At 57.8% G+C, this 17,441-nt stretch overlaps 1 protein-coding gene across 7 annotated transcripts in view; it reads left to right on the top strand.

Annotated features, from left to right (window-relative positions):
- Window positions 1-3,906: 3,906 nt before the first annotated feature.
- LOC127543076 (Krueppel-like factor 8) overlaps window positions 3,907-17,441 on the top strand; it is a 61,357-nt gene continuing 47,822 nt past the window's right edge. Inside the window, exon 1 of one of the 7 annotated variants that reach the window (XM_051969077.1) lies at window positions 3,907-4,192. In XM_051969077.1, coding sequence (XP_051825037.1) covers window positions 4,113-4,192 — 80 coding nt within the window. In that variant the 5' untranslated portion in view covers window positions 3,907-4,112. Of the gene's footprint in view, window positions 4,193-5,110; window positions 5,391-6,250; window positions 7,729-17,441 lie in introns of those variants that run through there. The other 6 variants (XM_051969076.1, XM_051969078.1, XM_051969075.1 and 3 more) reach the window with 6 other exon arrangements.

Below are 17,441 nucleotides of genomic sequence, written 5' to 3'. Positions count from 1 at the left end.
GGGTCACATTATTATCGCTGCAGTTGTTAGTCGGGAGGCTTTTTGGGTTGCGATCTGGCCCCTCCGGGTTTGAGACTTAGAATTCCTCTTCCCAGTTGGCAGTGGGGCCTGGGGGGGGGTACCTCACAGGTGCTGAGTGGAGCGGTCCTAGGGCTGTCTCTGGCCTCTGGCAGTCAGCTTGGGGCGGTGCTCTGGAGAGCAGAGGTGGGGGCAACAATTCTGCCCTGCGAGGCCGGGCCAGAAGGGCATCCGCCGGCTCCTTGATCTAACGGGCTTGTTGGGGGCCGGGGGGCTGGAGGGGCTTCTTCCACGGTCATAGTAGCGTTCTGGAGCCTCACTGGGCATAGGCCTGATGGGGGAAGGGGTGCTGAACCTCCCACACAAAGGATACAGGATGGAGGCCATTCCGGGTTCTTTTCTCTCATCCTTGCCCCCGAGAAGGTCAAGGCTCCATTGGAAGGGGCTTGGCCTGGGAGGGGCCTCCCTGCCTAAAAGGGCTTTAGAGCCTCCAGGAGCTTCATTCCCCTGTGGGGGGCCTCAGTGCTGGGGGCCTCCTCTCTTTGGAATCCCCTGAGTTGGAGGCTCTACTGCCTCCAGAGCCACATAACTTGGGGCCTCTGCCTCCAGGCCTCGCCCTGGAGGATCCTTGCTCCAACTTGGGTTTTCTGCCTTCCGGAGTTGGTTTCTAGATCCCAGTAGCCTGCTGTGGTTTCTGCTTTGTTGGTCCTCACCCACTCCAGTCCCTCCCCAAGCTCTGCTCTTCCCCTCTCCCACAGGTGCTCAGCCTTTTGAGCACCAGTTTTGTAGTTGTGGGGTCCCGTTTGGAGTTTTCCTGGCAAAGATGCTCCAAATTGGCCATTTCCTTCTCCGGCTCATTAGACAGAGAAAGCAAACTGAGGCAAACAGGGTGAAGTGACTTGGTCAGGGTCACCCAGCTTAGGAAGCTAGATTTGCACTCAGGTCCTCCTGACTCCAGGCAGGGCCCCTGGAGCCGGCCAGACTTGTGTTTTAGGGCGGTAGGATTGGACAGAGAAGGAAGGTCTGAGGCTGAGGGATAATGAGGGAGACATTAGGAGACATCTGAGTCTGACTCCTTCCTCCACTGGACAGCCACATGCAAGTCACTGATGCTATCTGAGCCTAGTTTCCCCTCCCTTGCCCTAGTCAGTCCCACCAAGGTTCATTGAGTCCCTAGTATGGTCAGCTCCACGCTGGGTACTAGAGCTTTGGCTAGACGGCCTTCCCTTCTGTGTGCTTGTGGGCGCCAGCTCTGGGTCTCCGTCTCCCATTCCATACACTGGATTGGACCGGATGACCCATGAGGCACGTGGCCCTCGGTCCGGGTCTTGTCTCCCTGAATGTTCTGGTCTGATGCTTCCTCACTGAGGGGTGGGATAGGGCAAACAAACAGGAAGATGTAGCTGGGATTCCTCCTCCATCCCTTTCTAGCTGGGTGACCTTGGGCAGGTCACTTCCCCCAGTCTCATTTGTAAAATAAGCATGATAATCCCTCTAGTCCCTCCCTCCAGGGCTTTCCCTGAAGTGCCAGCTGCCCCTGAGTGTGGGATGCAACGCTCTCAGAGCCAGGGCTCCCTCAGAGATCGGCACCCCACACTGCCCAGAGCCTGCAGGGGGGGCTGGCCTCGGGATCCCCTTGGGGGGGAGGAGGGGGCCTGGGGAGAGCCGAGCCTCAGGATAGGGGGGGGGGAGGCTGCTAGAACTGTGGCCAGTTCTCCTCTCCCCCACCCCGGCCGGCCCAGCCATTTGCCCCGCCCCCCAGTCCCTTTCCCCATTCTGGCCTATCTTAGTTTCTTCATCTGTGACTCCAGGGGCTCAGCAGGGGGCCAGGATCTCGGGAGCCCCGCCTGCGGGAGAGTGCTTGGCCTGGTTCCGTTGGGCTCCAGAGGGCACGGGGCAGGGAGTGCAGGGCGGGCGGGGTGGCCGGGGCTGGCCAGCTGGCTAAGCTGTGAGAGCAGCTCCGCGGACGTGCGGCGTCCACACGGAATTGTGACAGCAGGGGTCCAGGTGTGGGTGTGGAGAACTGTGGAACGTACACGGGAGAGTGTGGCGTGTCTGTGTGGGGGGTGTGCGCCACGGCGGACATGTGTGTGTGGGGTGCGCCACGGCAGATATGTGTATATGTGGGGGTGCGCCAGGGCAGACGTGTGTGTGTGGGGGTGCGCCACGACGGATGTGTGTGTGTGTGTGTGTGTGTGAGCCTGTGGTGTTTGTGAGCTTGCATACGGATGCTCGGGGCGGCGCTGGGAGGCGGATTTGTCTGGGGGGGGTGCGCTTTCCAAATATTTGATCCTCCTTGCTTCATCTCAATTTTACAGTCGAGGAAACTGAGGCACACAGCCCGGGTGTCTGAGGCTGTGTCCAAGCCCGTGTCCCGCAGCGGGCTCTCCCGGCTCGCCGAGGCGCCTCTGCCGAAGGCCCGTTGACCAACGGAGCAGCCTCACGCTCTTCCTCCTCCCCCATCCCGGGGACCGGGACCTTGGACCTACTGGACCGATGGACGGAGGCCCGGGCCTGGGAGACCCGAGTTCCAATTCGGCCTGCGTGTGGCTGGAGATCATGGGGCCCACTCGCCGGGGAGGGGAGGGGAGGGGGGAGGATCCGGTGAAATCTGGTTTGTGAGCAGTGCTTGGCCCCCATAGCCCTCGGCGGTCAATCTCCTCCCGTCGGGTGGCTCCCCTCCCCACCCCCCGCCCCATCCTCCCTTAAGAGTCTGCAGGGATCTGCGAGCGGCTTGCCAGTGATTCATTCAGTACAGGGGCCGTCACGGCCCCGGCCTCTCCCGGGGAGGGGGGTGGTGTGAGCGGCAGTGCTGGAAGAAGGTTCCCCCTCTCCTCCCCCCTCTCCCGCCCCCCGTTTCCATGGGAAGGGACAAGAACGCCCAGGGCAGGGAAGGGGGGAGGGCGAAGGGCGCAGCCGGCAACGCCCCTCCCTCGGGGAAAGGAGGCAGGCCGGCTCCGGGCTCGGGGCGGGACAGGCCCCGCCCCTCCCTCCCGCTGCTCTCCTTGGAGCTGCCAATCAGGGAGTTCCCGTCTTGTTTGGAAACGGCCTGGAAAGTTGTCTTCAGTAACCCCCAAAGCGAGGCTCCCGCAGGCGGGGGTCCCAGCGCCCGGCCTCCCTCCGGGAGCCCTGGCCCTTCCCCCCAAGCCTGTCTCGGACCGGCCCGAGTTTGCAGCTCTTTCCCCGCCCCCCCAGGCTGGGCCAGGCTGGCAGGCTGGAGCTTGCTCGGGATGGCTCCTGGCCAGCGCGACCCTGAGTCGCCCTCCTCCCCACCTGCCGGCCAGGTCGCGGCTCTCGGGGCCACCCAACGAGCTCCCCGGGCCGTGGCTCCACAGAAGCTCTCCTTCCTCGTCTAGGCCCCGGCTTAGCCTCCCTCCTTGTCCGCGCCCCCCCCCCCCCCTCGGGGGGTGGGAAGCTGGCCGCCGCCCGCCGGCTGGCACGACTGCACCAGCCCTGGGACAAAAGGTGGCCCCTCGGGGCCTCTGCCCTACCTGGCCCGGCCCCCACGGGCCACATGTGGAGGAGGGAGGCCTGGAGGCTGCTTTCAGCGGCCACCTTTTTGGGGCACCCACAAATAGCGGTGACTTCAGGGTGCAAGCTTGCTGCCGGTCACGCTCCACGCCCCCCCCCGGCCCCTCCCCTCGGTACCCTGGGCCGGCCCCCGTCTTCGGAGGGGACCGGCCCCGGCCCCCCTCTCCCCCCCCCCCCCCAGCCCCCAGAGCCTTCCTCTTGGCCGGACTTGCACAGATTTTGTTTGTTCAGCTTGGGAGGAGGGAGGGTGGAGTCCTCTCAAGGAGGCTTCGCCTTCTCCCCTCCCTGCAGCCCTCAGCCAGGGCCCCACCCGGGTAGCTCGTCAGCTGGGCTACCGAGGAGGGGGGAGGGGAGCGGCGCGGGGAGGGGAGGGGGAGCGGGCCTGACACGGGGTGCCCGCATACCTCTCAGCTGTTGTTCATTAGAGCCGGCTTAATTTAACCCTTGTGCTGGCCCCCTCGGACTCCGGGGGTAGGGAGGGAGCCCGGCCCCTTTTTCGGCCAGGGACCCTCCCAATTCACAGCCCGGCCCAGCCCAGGGCAGGGCAGAGCGCCGGCGGAAGGATGGACGGGAGGAAGGAGGGCCGCGGTTTGCCCAGGGTGCTTTTGGGGGGCCTTGCTGGCCAGATTCTCCCTGCACACGGGTGAGAGCAGAAGGAAAGGGGCCAGGGAGGGCGCGGAGTGGAGCACCCCGGGGGGTGGCCCGGCCAGGAGCAGGGGGAGCGGAAGCCGCGGTGCCGGGACGGCGAGAGCCCCGCGCGCTTCCCGGGGAGCTCGCCCTGCGATCGGGAGCGCCGCAACTTTCCGATAACTACTCCCGCCCGGCCCCTCCGCTGTAACAAAGGCCACTTCATCCCGACCAGCCCAGCCATTGGCCGCGGGCGCCACCACGTCACGTTCGGCTCCGATAGCCCACCGCCTAGGCGCCACGAGGCAGGAGCCTTTGCTTCTGTCCCCTCGCCGCTCACTCCCCTCGGCTCCCCTCGCGCCGGGGTCCGCATCGGCCGGCTCGCGAAGCGCTCGCGGGGCGTCCGTGGGTGTCAAAGTGCTGCTGCCGGCCTCGGCCGGGGCCCCGATCTAGTTTCATCGGGAAGGAGGAAAAGCGGGGCTTGAGCGTTCTCGGAGCTGGGGGGAGCACGAGCCCTCCCCCGAGCTCTCTCCCGGGATCCCCTCTCCCCCAGGGAAACCGGGGCCGTCTGGGGCTCGAGCCTCGGCCCCTTCCACCTCTCCCCTTCCCTGGGGCTGTGCGAGGAGCCTGACACGCAAGGAGTGGGGCCGAGGCTTGGGACTTCCCTTCTGAGGATGGGCCCGTCTCGGTCCTCCCTGCACCTTATTCGGGGGAGAGGCTCGGGCTATCCGGCCGGAGAAACCGCCCCGCCCCCCTCCACCTCCCCGGGAGTTGGGACCGCGGGCCATGCACGCGTGCCTGTGCGCTTCAGCCCGCGGGCGGAGAAGGGAGGCTGGGACGGGAGTCCCGGTCTCTCCTCTTAGATTGGCAAATAGAGAGGCTCGAGTTCCAATCTAACTGGGTAGCCTGGGCGAGTCTCTCTTTCTCTTTCTCTCCGAGCCTCAGTTTCCCTTTCTGTCAAGTGGGGCTGAGTGAATGTGGGAGCAGCCTCGCTGGCTTGTCCCCAAAGCCCCGGGAGTTAATGAATGGGAGGGCCCATGATGCTGTGGGCTCTGGTAATAGGCGACATTCCCGGGGATCGGAGCAGAGTGACGTTGCAGCCTGTGCCCTCCCCCCTCTCCCCACACCTAAGAGAACGAGCCCTGATTCCGAGGCTCAGACCTAGAGCTGAAAGGGACCTTAGAGGCCACTAGGGAAATCCCTTCCTTTGCCAGGTAAGAGGAGCCAGGTGAAGTCCCTCCCGCCCGGGGCTCGGTCTCCTTGGTGTTCAGTAGCAAAAGCAGGGGCCGAATAAGCCCAGATCTCGTGGTGGCTCCCAGTCCAGCCCTCGGGCCGGCCAGTCCGCCCGCCCGCCCGCCAGCCTCCTCTAGCGCCCGGCAGCCTCCCTCGGAGGCTCCCGCCCGTTTCCTCGGAACATGCTCCAGAGGGGCGGGGGCGGTCCAGGTAGCGTCCTCCGGGCTGGGAGGAGGAGGGAATTGAGGCTTAGGGAGGGGCCGCCTCGTCGGGAATCGCCGAGCTAGGAAGTGGCCAAGGTAGGAGCGGCAGCTTCCAGGTGCAGCGGTCGGCCGGGCAGGCCCGATCGGGCTCGCAGGCTGCCAGGGTCCGAGCGCTGGACGCCTCCCCTCCCTCAGCAGCTCAGGGCCAGGCCCGCGCCCGGGCTCCCGCCGTAGGACCCGTGCCTTCCCGCCTCCTCGGGGCCCCGGCCCCGGGGCCGGAGGAGGGTCACGGTTAGGGTTTGGCGGCCGCCCCGCCGGACCTTTGTGGCTAGAGCCCGCGCCGCTGGCGGCGGGCTGTCCGTGCGGACCTTACAGGAAAATGGCTGGGGGGAGGGGGGCCGAGAGCTGCACCCATCCTCCCAGGCCGGGGAGGGGGGCTTCCCCAAGGCTCGGGAGGCCTCCCTGCCTTCCCCTCTCCGTTGGGAGTCTCCACTGGGGGTACCGGTCGTGACCTCCTCCCTGCCCCCCGCCCTTCTCCTTCCCCACGCTCCTCTCTCTCTCTCTCTCTCTCTCTCTCTCTCTCTCTCTCTCTCCCCGGCTCCCTTCTCTCGCACTCCCTTCTTCAGTCTCTCTGGCTCCCTTGTCTCTCCCTCCCTCCCTCCCTCCCTCCCTTTCCCCATCTCTTTCCTCTCTCTTCCCTCTCTCTCCCTCTTTCTCTCCCCGTCCTGGCTGGGCTCGCTCGCCGTTGCCATGGCGAGCTCGGCGCGCCGAACCCTCGCACCCAGCTGTCAGGTCGCTAGATCGCCGCCCCCTCCCCCCGCAGCCCCGCCCCACCCCCACCCAGGCATCCCCGGCTCTCGCCTCCGCCCAATTGGGGTCGTGGCAGACGAAGGCACCTCCTCCCCAGCATCACCCCCGAGCCCACCTCCTCCTCCTCCCGTGCCGCGGAGCCTCTGGGAGGGCCGTACCTGGCTGGGGATGGGAGGGACTGGCCTTCTGGGGTGCTCGGCCTCCCCCGCCCGCACGGAAGGGGCCGGGGCGGCCTAGCATCGGGCCGGGTCCCCGCCTCCTTTCCCGCCCCACCCTCTCCCCCTCAGGCTGGCCTTCCCATCCCCTCCTGCCGGGCCCCACCCTCTTCCCCACCTCTCCGGCCCCGCCCCAGCCCGCTGTGGCTCGGCGCGCTCGCCCCACCCTCTCTCGGGCCCCCTCCCCCCTTCCCAGCCCCTCCCCCTCTTTCGGCCTCCTCGGCTGGCGCTGCCGCTGCTGGTCCCTTTTAAGGAGCTCCACCCAGGGGCAGCCCAGGGTGGGGCTGTTCTCCTGTTCACACCTCATCGCCCTGCCGGAGAGAGCCCCAGAACGGGGGAGAGGAGAGCCCGAGAGATCGAAGGGAGCCCCCCGAGCCCGCCGCCGAGCCCGAGCGAGGGGGAGGGTCCTCGAGGGCCTCCGGCCAGCCCCGGCCCCTCCTAGCCCCTCGGCGCCCCGCCCCGCCGCGCCCGGTACCTTCCCCGGTCTGCCTAGGCCGGGCCCGGGCCGGCCAGCCCAGCGGGGCGGGACAGGACAGGGCAGGGCAGCGCAGATCGCGGCGGCCGGCGCCTCCACACCATCCGGCCCCGGAGCCGTGGGCGCCGCAGCGGCTCCTGAAGCCCCTGGGCCCGGGCTTGCCTGGGCGAGCGAGCCCCGAGGGCGCCTTCTGGGGCTTGGGAGCCCCGGGCCGAGCGGGCCGGGGGGCGGATGGGCAGAGACCGAAGGGGGCGCGCCTCCTTCTCCTGGGAACCCCGGGCACCTTTGGAGGCCCGCCGGGGAATCGCCGTTCGGGGAGGGGGCCGCTAGGCACTGGGCCTCCCCCTCCCTTCCCCCCCGCCCCCCGGCCGGATGCGGCGTGCACGCCTCTGGGGCCCGGGGTGCTAGGGGGGCTGTGAGCCGCCACGGGCCTCGTACCCCATCCCCACCGCAGCTGCCGGTGGGGCATCGGGGCCGCCGCTCGGGGCCTGCCCCCCCGAGCATGATCCTCCCAGCGGACAGCATGAGCAGCGCTGCGCGGCCCCGCAGCGGGAGTCCTGAGGAGCGGACAGCGGCAGCCGCAGCGGCCCCAGCGGCCAGACCGGGGAGCGAGAGAGTGAGTGGCCCCTCGGGCGGGGCGGGGCGGGGCGGGGCGGGGCCGCCCCTCCCCCATGCTCTCCTTCCACTTCCCCACTTCCTTCTTTCCTCTGTCTCCTCTCTCCATCTCTCTGTCCCTCTACTGTCCATCTCTCTGTCTCTTCTCTCCAATTCAGTCTCCTCTCTCCATCTGTCTCCTCTCCCTCTCTCCTCTCTCCTTGTCTTTGTCTCCTCTCTCCATCTCTCTGCTCTCCATCTGTCTCCCCTCTCCATCTCTCCATCTGTCTCCCCTCTCCATTTCTCCTGTCTCTGTCCTCTTTCCATCTCTCCATCCCTCTCCATTTCTCCTCTCTGGCTCTCTCCTCTTTCCATCTCTCCATCTGTCTCTACTCTCCATCTCTCTGTCTCCTCTTTCCATGTCTCATCTCTGTCTTTCTACTCTCCATCTCTTTCATCTCCTTCAGTCCTCTCCATCTGTCTCCTTTCTCCATCTCTCTGTCTCCTCTTTCCATGTCTCATCTCTGTCCTTCTACTCTCCATCTCTTTGTTCTCTCCATTTCTGTCTCCTCTCTCCATCTGACTCTTTTTTCCCTCTCCTCTCTCCTCTTCATCCCTCTCTCCATCTCTTTCTCCTTTCTCCACTCTCTCTTCCTCTCTCCATATCTGTCTCTCTACTCTCCATCTCTCCTCTCTCTCTCCTTTTCCCATCTCTTTTCTCTCCATCTCTCTTCATTTCTCTGCCTCTCTTCCCCATCTCTCTGTCTCTCCCTCTCCCTCTCCTCTCTCTTTCCATCTCCCTCCTTCTCTCTACATTTCTCCTGCTCCTTTCTCTCTCCATATCTCTCTTCTCTCCTGTTCATTTGTCACTCTCCTCTCCATCTCTCTCTTGCTCCCTCCTTCTCTATCTACATCTCTCCTCTCTTCTTCTCTCTTCCCTTCTTTCCCTCTTGCTTTGTCCTCTTCCCTTCCTTCCCTTTTTCTCCCTCCCGTTCTCTCCCTTCTTTCTGCCCTCTTCCTGTCTTCTGCTTTTCTCTTCTTCCACTCCCCCTTGCTCTGTTCTTTCCCTTTTCCTCTCTCTCCTTCCCTCCTTTCTCTTTCTTCCCTTCCCCTTTTCCCTTCTTCCTCTTCCCCTCCTTCCATCTTCTTCTCCTTCTCTTGCTCTCCCTCTTCATTCCTCTACTACCTCTCTGTCCCCCTGGGCAGGGGTGGTTATGGGTCTAGCCTGGGGCAGCAGGGACAGGGGAAGCTGGCTGGTGGCCCCGCCCCTCGCAGGCCAGCTGGAGGGTGGGGCAGAGTGGGCCGCTCCAGGGCTGCTGCTCCGCGGGTGCTCACGGCCTCCTTCTCTGAGAGGTGAGGAGTGGGGAGGGCCAGGAAGAGGAGGAGGAGGTGGTGGTCGCGGGAGAGGCCCCTTTTCCCGGCAGTAGGGCTGGGTGTGGGAGCTGAGAGCCGCGGGGGTGGGGCCGGCCAAGGGAGCCAGTGGGGATGAAGTTGGCCCGGCGCCCCTGGGTGGTCAGCCCGGTGCTGGTTTGGTGGTGGGTGGGGGAGGAACCTGCTGGTTAGCACCTTCCGGGAAGGCCCACTGAGGCAGGGCTAGGCCCAGGTTACCTCAGCGGTAGAGCAAGGCCGGCGCTCCGGTTTTGTGTCCCCTCCCTCTCCCGGGCTCAGTGGCGGGCCAGGTCTGTCTTGCCAAGGGGCTAGCTGGCATTTTGGACACAAAGAGGTGGGCCCTGCCTAACTGTCTTGGCATGGTGGGCAGGTGCTGCCCGGGTTCTACTTCACCCGTCTGTCCAGAGCGCTTGGGCTTCTTCCTCATCAGAGTCCAGAGTTCAGGACCTTCCAGGCTGATGGTGTTCTAGTTGTTGTGAGGAGCACTGGGGGCAGCTGGGTGGTGCAGTGATGGATAGAGACCCCGGTCTGGTCTGAGTTCACTTTCAGCCTCGAACACTTGCTGTGGCTGTGTGACAGGCCTCAGTTTCCACAGCTGTAAAATGGACATAATAAGAACACCTGCCTTCCACAGTTAATGTGAGGATCAGAACAGATCCTAGTTACACGAAGCTCAGGGCAGAGTGGCTGGCACAGAGTGGCCAATATCTAGAAACGCATACTCCCTGCTGCCGTCTTGGGAGTCGGGGGAGCTGGGACTCGTGGTGGCTCAACAAAGCCAGTGGCCTTCCTTCTCCTTCTTAATCTACAAATCCTTCTCCAAGGCTCAGCTTGGAACTCGCCTCTAAAACAGTTGCCAATCCAGCCTCCCTTTCAGGAGGATCAGAGGGACATGGGGCAGGGGTCAATTTGGGCATCCTCAGAGGCCTGATGAGGAAAGGCCAAGGCAGCCTCCCGAGCATCCTGATGGAAGGCTGGGGCTCTGTTCAGTGAGCTGGGCCCAGGGCAGCTTGGGATGGGCCTCCCCCCATTCCCCGGTCTTTCCAGGGAAGCATGCTGGGACAGTCTCATCTTATTGGCTGAGGCTGGAAGGAACAACAGGCAAGGGTGTGTGTGTGTGTGTGTGTGTGTGTGTGTGTGTGTGTGTGTGTGTATGTTGGGGGGGACAGCAGGCTTCCAGGCTCTGAGCAGTGAAGTGATTCAGTTGGGGAGCTCTAGCCTGTTTTCAGTTCCTGGCAGATAGAAGCCAGGTTGAGGCTTTTTGGCCCTCAGGATCTCCCTGGGACCCTTTTTGGTCCGCCACCCAAGTGGAGCCATTTTAGAAGCAGGCGTTCACCCTACATCAGCCCAGGGGCCATAGAGTCCCTGGGCATTTAGGCGCATGTGTCGGCCCATGGGCAGGTGGCCCAGGGGAGCCTGAGTTTTGGAACGTCAAGAGCTTCGTCATCTTGGATGGGAAGATGGTGGGTTTGTCAGTTCCTGGCGAATGACCACCCACGTGGCCCCTGTTCTTCTGAAGCCTAACCCTCCGGGTGGCGTGAGCAGGACCCTTTCCCCTACCTTCGAACAGGGGCCTAGAACTAGGCTCCCTCTGCGCTGGGCAGGGGGATGGTCCCTCTGCCCTCTGTCGTAGGCAGCCCAAGGTGGTGGCACTTGTTACTATGGAGAGCACCTCGATGCCCCGGCTGCCCTTTATCCTTGTGAAGTCTCGCCTTAAAAAATACCAGAATCAGACTTTCTTGTCTCTCCTCACGGTCCCGAGTGTGACCATTTGGACGGATCGTTCAGGTTCCCCAAATCTATATTCTTATCTTCCTATTCTCTTCCCTTGATCCAACTGTCGTCAGGGGAGCCTGGGGGTCTCTGCGGGACCTTCCAGCTCTTATTGCCCACGGTGCCATCCTGCTGAGCTGAGAGCTTGAGCGCCTGTTCTAGAGTGGTTAGTCAAGTGGCAAAGGCCAGGGGTTCTTGACCCTGGGGCCGGTAGCCTTCCCCTCCTTCTGGCCACGGTCCCTCTCGCATCAGCTCTTAGTGCAGCAAGCCATCGTGGTGTCCTGGTAGATGTGGTCTGGTTTGGGTTCTAGACTAGAGCATTCAGTGACTTCAAGAACCCTGCCGGCTTTGGTCCATCTGTCGCTTTGCTTGAAGTCATTAACTGCTAAATGGGAGCTGGGACCCATGCTTTGGACAGAAGGAAAAAGGGCAAGGCAGGGGAGCCATCCCACGGGCTCAGGCGAGTGCCAGGCCGTACCAGCTGGTACTGGATCAGTTCAGCCCAGGTCAACCGGCGCTTTTAGCTAGAATTTTATTTTTCCAAACGCATGCGAAGATAGTCTTCGACATCCGTCCTGCAAAATCGTGCCGTCCAAATTTTCCTCCCTCAGTTTCCCCCTTCCTTCTCTCCAAGACAGCAAGCAGTGCGATATAGGCCAGACACAGGCAGTTCTTTTAAACAAAGCTCCATATTCCTCATGCTGCGTGCAGAGAGCAGGTCAGAAAGGGACAAAAGGGAAAAACAAGCAAACGCACAACACAAAGGTGAAGATACTCCGCTCGGGTCCCTGTCCAGTCTCCATAATCCACGTAGGATGTGGATGGCTGTTTCCATCCCAAGTCTAGCAGAATTGCTTTCCACAGGCGTTTCTGAAACTCCTGGGATTCACTGGAAGCTCCGGGTACAAAGGTCAGCCAACCAGAGAGAATCTCCGGCCTCCTGGAGCGTCCGGCCCTCGTGCCCACAAAGGCCTTGTAGGAAGGGGTGCTAGCACTGGACGGGAGCTGGGCCAGCCCAGAGGTAGCAGCGAGGGCAAGGGACAGGCAGCCTTTGGGGAAAGCGCGTCGTGGTAGGTGAGGGGCTAGGAACAGGCCACTTTGGGCGGGTCCCACGATGTGAGAAAGGTATCGGTTTGGAGAGAAATTGGAAGCGGAGCGTGAAGGACTTTAGATGGCCTTGCTGGGTTTGATCCTTCAGGTTCCGGGGATCTGTGAATATTATTGAACAGAGGAGAAATCTAGTCAGACTTTGCAGCTGGATATAAGTTAGAGCAGCAGACATACATGTGAGAAGTATCCCATCCCTCCCCCATGCTGCCCCCCTGAGCCAGGGCTGCCATAGGGGTGAGACTTAGGCTGCTCTGTGTACTGTTTTTCAGTTGTGTCCTACTATTGGGAGCCCACGGATACCCCAGCTCCTCATCAGCTCCCGAGTCTATCCAGGCTCATGTTTGTTGCTTCCACGACACCGTCCGTCCGGCTCGTCCTCTGCCGTTTCCTTTTGCCTTCGGTCGTTCCCAGTAACTGGATCTTCCCCGAAGAGTCCCATCTCCTCGTTGTGTGGTCGGAGTATCTAAGCTTCAGCTTTAGTATTTGACCTTGGAGTGAACGGCCTGAATTCAGTTCTCCAAGTACAGATTGTGTTGACCTCCGCGCCGTCCAAGAGGCTCACAATGGCACCACGGTTCAGAAGCCTCGGTTCTGAGGCGCTCGGCTTGCCTTAGAATCCGGCCCTGCCGGCCCTACGCCACTGCCGGCAAAAGCGTAGCTTTGACCGCACCAGCCTTTGTCGGCAAAGTGGTGTCTCTGCTTTTGAATCTGCAGGCTTAGAATGGAAAGCGGCGTGCAGGTGGGCTGTTCAGCTCCCAGAGGTCATTTCCCTCAGCACTTTTTCTGCTACCGAGGACCCGTTCCCTTCCGTCTGACAGAGCCCCTCTGATAAGCCCTTTCTGCCCTCCCAGGTGCCAGTGGTCAGCAATGGCCCCTGGCGTACCTCCGTGGAGGTGGGATCTTTCAGGAACCTAGTAATAGCTTTAGTTTGGATAACTGAAATAGTTTTCCCAAACAATCTGATTGTAACAAAAATCCCCCCCCCCCTAAATTAGTGAAATATCGAAATCCTCCTCCTCCTCTCCATAAAATCACAGCCTTGTCCAACCATCTCAGTCACGGCTGCCTCTTGGTGACCCTGTCTGGAATTTTCTTGCTAAAGATACTGAGGTGGTTCACTGTTTCCTTCTTCGGCTCTTCATTTCATTTCAATGTATCTAAAACTGAATTACAGAATTGAAAAAGAAACAAGACAAAGAAAAACATTGTTACGCTCATAGCACAACATACCAGAGGATGCAGACTATGTAGCGATAAATTTCAGGTTCAGGGTAGTGTCTATAAGAATAGAAAACATTGTATTCAGAGCTGTCCGTCCTTGTTTCCTTTTGTTTTGGTCCCAGCTGTGTGCTTTCCCTTTCCTCCCTCCCACCTCCCTTAAGCAGGCCACAGTTAAGCACTACTATATTTATGTATACATCTACACGTATAGATCGGTATATATGTGCACATCCACACCTATATTCACATGTCTGACTTACGAGATAGATTTCTTTCTTGACTGAATCTTTTTTAACTTTGACTTTGTCTGAGATCAGTGATTACTGGCCCCTACTGGTTTTTTCCGAATGAACTCTGCTCCTGATAATTGTGTTTGTGTATATTTCGTTTCCTATCCCTGCTGACTATTTGTTTGTTTGTTCGTTCATTCATTCATTCCTTTGCTTATTTATTTATTTGCTGAGGCAATTGGGGTTCAGTGACTTGCTCGGGGTCACACAGCTAGGAAGTTTTAAGTGTCTGAGGCCAGATTTGAATTCAGGTCCTCCTGACTTCAGGGCTGGTGCTAAGCAACATTGTGCCACCTCGCTGCCCCTTCCCCCCCCAACTCTTTTACTTCTACCAGTTAACTTGTCTTGCCGTTACTTAACTTCTCCACCCCCCATCCTTCCTTTATCTTTTCCTTTCCACCTTTCTTCCCTTTCCTATTAATCACCTTATCCCACTCCAGTGAATCTCCACACCCTTCCATGTCCCCAACTTCCCTATTCCCTTCCCCTCTTTTTTCTTTCTAGATTTTGGAGGGGGCTATACCCTTCTTGGTATATACCTATCTATACCCATGCACCCACACATTTATATGTATTTTTCCCACTTTAACCCATTCCTGATGTGAGTAGGATTTCAGAACTAGCAGCCCTTCTCCCCTGTCTGTGTTAGTTCTTGCTCTCATACCTCGCTCTTAATTCTTGTTTTTACCTTTTCCTACCTGGTTTTGCTTTGGGGAGTCATGTCAGCTCTCCCCCAATCTTTCCTTTGGACTACCCAATCATTAATGACAATCTTGGACACACGGTTTACGTTTCCCCATGTAAGACATAGTGTATTTTTATTGAATCCTTTGAGATTAATCTTTGATGTTGATTCTTATAAGTCAGATTTTCTATTGAGTTCAGGTTTGTTTGCAACAAAATCCGGAAAAATCTGACGGTTCATTGAATGTTCATTTTTCATTCGATGTTATGCTTAATTTCGTGGATATATTTTTGGCTGCAGCTCTAATTCTTTTGATGGTCCAGATATAATATTCCAAGACCTGTGGTCTTTTATCGTAGTCAGTAATAGGTCTTGTGTGATTCTAATGGTAGCTAGCGTATTTGAATTGGTTTTGTCTGGGAGTGAAAACCTTGTGGTTGGCCTTGAGGCGATCCCTAGGGCTCCTGTTTGCTGTTACAGAGGAACTGGCCTGGAGGTGTTTATACTTCACTTGGGCCAAATCTGAGTTCTGGGATTTCTGAATCTTCTCTGGTTGTCCCAGGAGGCCCCCTGTTCTGCCCAGCCTCTGACTTGCTTTCCACCGGTCTATGTTTCCCCCCGGGGCGCTATTTTGTTTTGTTTGTGGAGAAATCTGGGGAGCTTGTAATGTTCCAACCCACTCTGCCGTCTTCCCAGAATTCTCCCAAGCTCCTTCTCTAGCTTGTTTGACAGATAAGGTAACTCAGGCAAATGGAGTCAAAGTGATTTGGCCGGGGTCACACAACTAGGGAGTGTCTGAGGCAGGATTCGAAATCAGGAAGATAAATCTTTCTGATCCAAACCCGGTGCTATATCCATTGTGCCCCATATCAGCTATTTACATTATTGAAAGCCAAAAGGACTATGAATTTGAACAGACGGGAGAGAGAAGAGTGGAGATCTAAGATATGCAGAACTTCTCCATGTTTATCTTTGATCTGCTGCTGCCTTCCTCAATTCAATTAAGTTCTTCATTCATTTTCTCCCAGATATTTTAGAAGCATAACCAATCACATCCCCAGCTTAGCTCCTTATGGCTGAATGGGCCATTAGATAGTGAATGAATGCTATGATGAACTAGGCCATCTCTTTATTAATGATATTAGTCCATACTTTTCTTTTTCAATTCTATCTATACTCAATTTGGGTATCAATGCCATATTTATTATTTTTTTTAAATCTGGGTTTCGGGTGATCATTTTCTGTATTTAAGAATCTGTGTCATAAAGGGATTTATTACTTTTTCTCTGATAGTCTGAAAGAATTCACTTATGAATGTATTTGATGTCAGTATCTCACTTAGCCCCTCCCAGGGCCTTAGCCCTCCAGAACTCTCTTCTTCAGCCTCCCTTCCCATCTCCACTAATTATCCCATTCTTCTCACTCTGATCTTCATTCTCTCGCTTTCCTGACTCCTTCAGATAGACCAGGGAAGATTTCCACTCCTCAGTTCTAACTTTTCATCCCATTGTCTCCCCAACACAGTCTTGCCACCTCCTTAAGCTCTCATCCCTTCTCGTGGGTCCTTTGTTGCTGAAGGTCTAGAAAGGGGGGTATATGTTGATTTGCTCCTTCTGCTCTTATTTATTTTCTCTCATTCATTCTTTCTTTCTTTTTCTTTTCTTTTCTTTTCTTTTCTTTTCTTTCTTTTCTTTTTTTTTTTTTTTTTGCTGAGGCAGTTGGTGTTAAATGACTTGCCCAGGGTCACATAGCTAGGATGTGTTAAGTATCTGAGATCATATTTGAACTCAGGTCCTCTTGAACTCAGGGCTGGTATTCTATCCACTGTGCCACCTAGCTGCCCCTGCTGCTCCTGTTTCTTCATCCACAATCTCCCCTTCCTTCTGGAGTTAGAACCGCTAACCTGAACCTGTGCACTCTTAGCTGCTAAATCTAACACCTTTTCTCACCTCCTCCTGACCTCTGCAGTATTTGACAGTGACAGCCATCCATCCTCCTGCATGCATCTTTTAGGTTTTTGGTGTTCTTTGCTGGGTCATCTTCTCCCTCCAGGCCCTAGGGTGTCTAGTTCTAGTCTCCCCTCTCCATTCTTCCCTAGTGATTTCATCTCTTCCTATGGTTCAGCTTGGATCCTTTCTCTAGAACTGCTGACCCAGCCTGGATGGCTGGCCACATCACCCTCTTTTCTTTGTTCTGTTCTTACCCTTTCTGGGGCAACTGGGCAGAACTTCTCAAATGGCTCCTAAGTCCAAGTCTTTGTGCCCGGCCCTCTTCACCTCCAAACCTGGCCTTTTTCCTAATGCTAACCATACTCCCGTAGTGATCAGCACCAGCTGCCCCTCTCCTCGGCTATCCAGGCTCAGAACTTCTGAGTCTTCTTGCTTTCAAATCTCCCCCTCTCCCCACTCAGTATTCTTTTGCTCCCGCCTGTCTCTGGACTTTCTCTTATTTGGGTCCTCATATTCTCATCGCCTCCAAATCTACACGCTCTGAATATTCTGTGTGTGGCCCCAAGTTATGTTCTGAACGTCACAGCCTCGCTTGTTTGAATGGCACCATGTTGGCTCCTTGTTGGACATAGCTGAAAAGAGCGATTCCTTTGCCTGTGTTTAAGTTTCTCCCTATTGTGGCTGAGTCTGTTACCGACTGAGCTCTGCCTTCTTCCTTGGAGGGCTGCTTGCTAGTTCCTCTCCCACCTTCCCATATCTGAGCTGGCCAGTTCCTTCTCTTGGCTCACCCTATGCCTTATATATGCCCACTCGTGGAGACATTGCTCTTCCTTTCAGGAGGCTTCTTCAGCCCAATCGCCACCTCCCGTAGGACGTCTTCTGGGACCTTGGACCCCCTTGAGGAAATCAATGTTCCCTTTCCTCAGGACCATGAATCACGATGACTTCCCATAGGAGGCATACAGCAGTCACAAAGTGCTTTGCAAATCCAGACCCCAGTCCAAGGAAGAATTCCCATTATTGTTTTAACAGCTTTTTTTTTTTTAAATAAGGTTTTATTGATGTCTTTTTTTTGTATCACCATAGAGTTCTCCAGCATCTCTCCCCATCCTTTCCTATATAACAAATCCTTCCATATAACAAAGAGTATGTTTTAAAGCTAGAAGACAAAAAATCCTCCCAATTGATCAATACATCCCCGAAGAATGAAACCTGTCCATCCCCCTTGTGGACCTCCCCCCTCTGCAGAGGAGTAGGGCAGGGCCACTTCTCCCATCTTTTCTTGGAGCCACGCTTGTCCTTCGTCACGTCACAATGT

The sequence above is a fragment of the Antechinus flavipes genome, chromosome X (assembly GCF_016432865.1).
Source record: "Antechinus flavipes isolate AdamAnt ecotype Samford, QLD, Australia chromosome X, AdamAnt_v2, whole genome shotgun sequence".
Lineage (NCBI taxonomy): Eukaryota > Metazoa > Chordata > Mammalia > Dasyuromorphia > Dasyuridae > Antechinus > Antechinus flavipes.
Note: the sequence above shows the minus strand (reverse complement) of the source record. Positions and strands in the feature narration are given on the sequence as shown.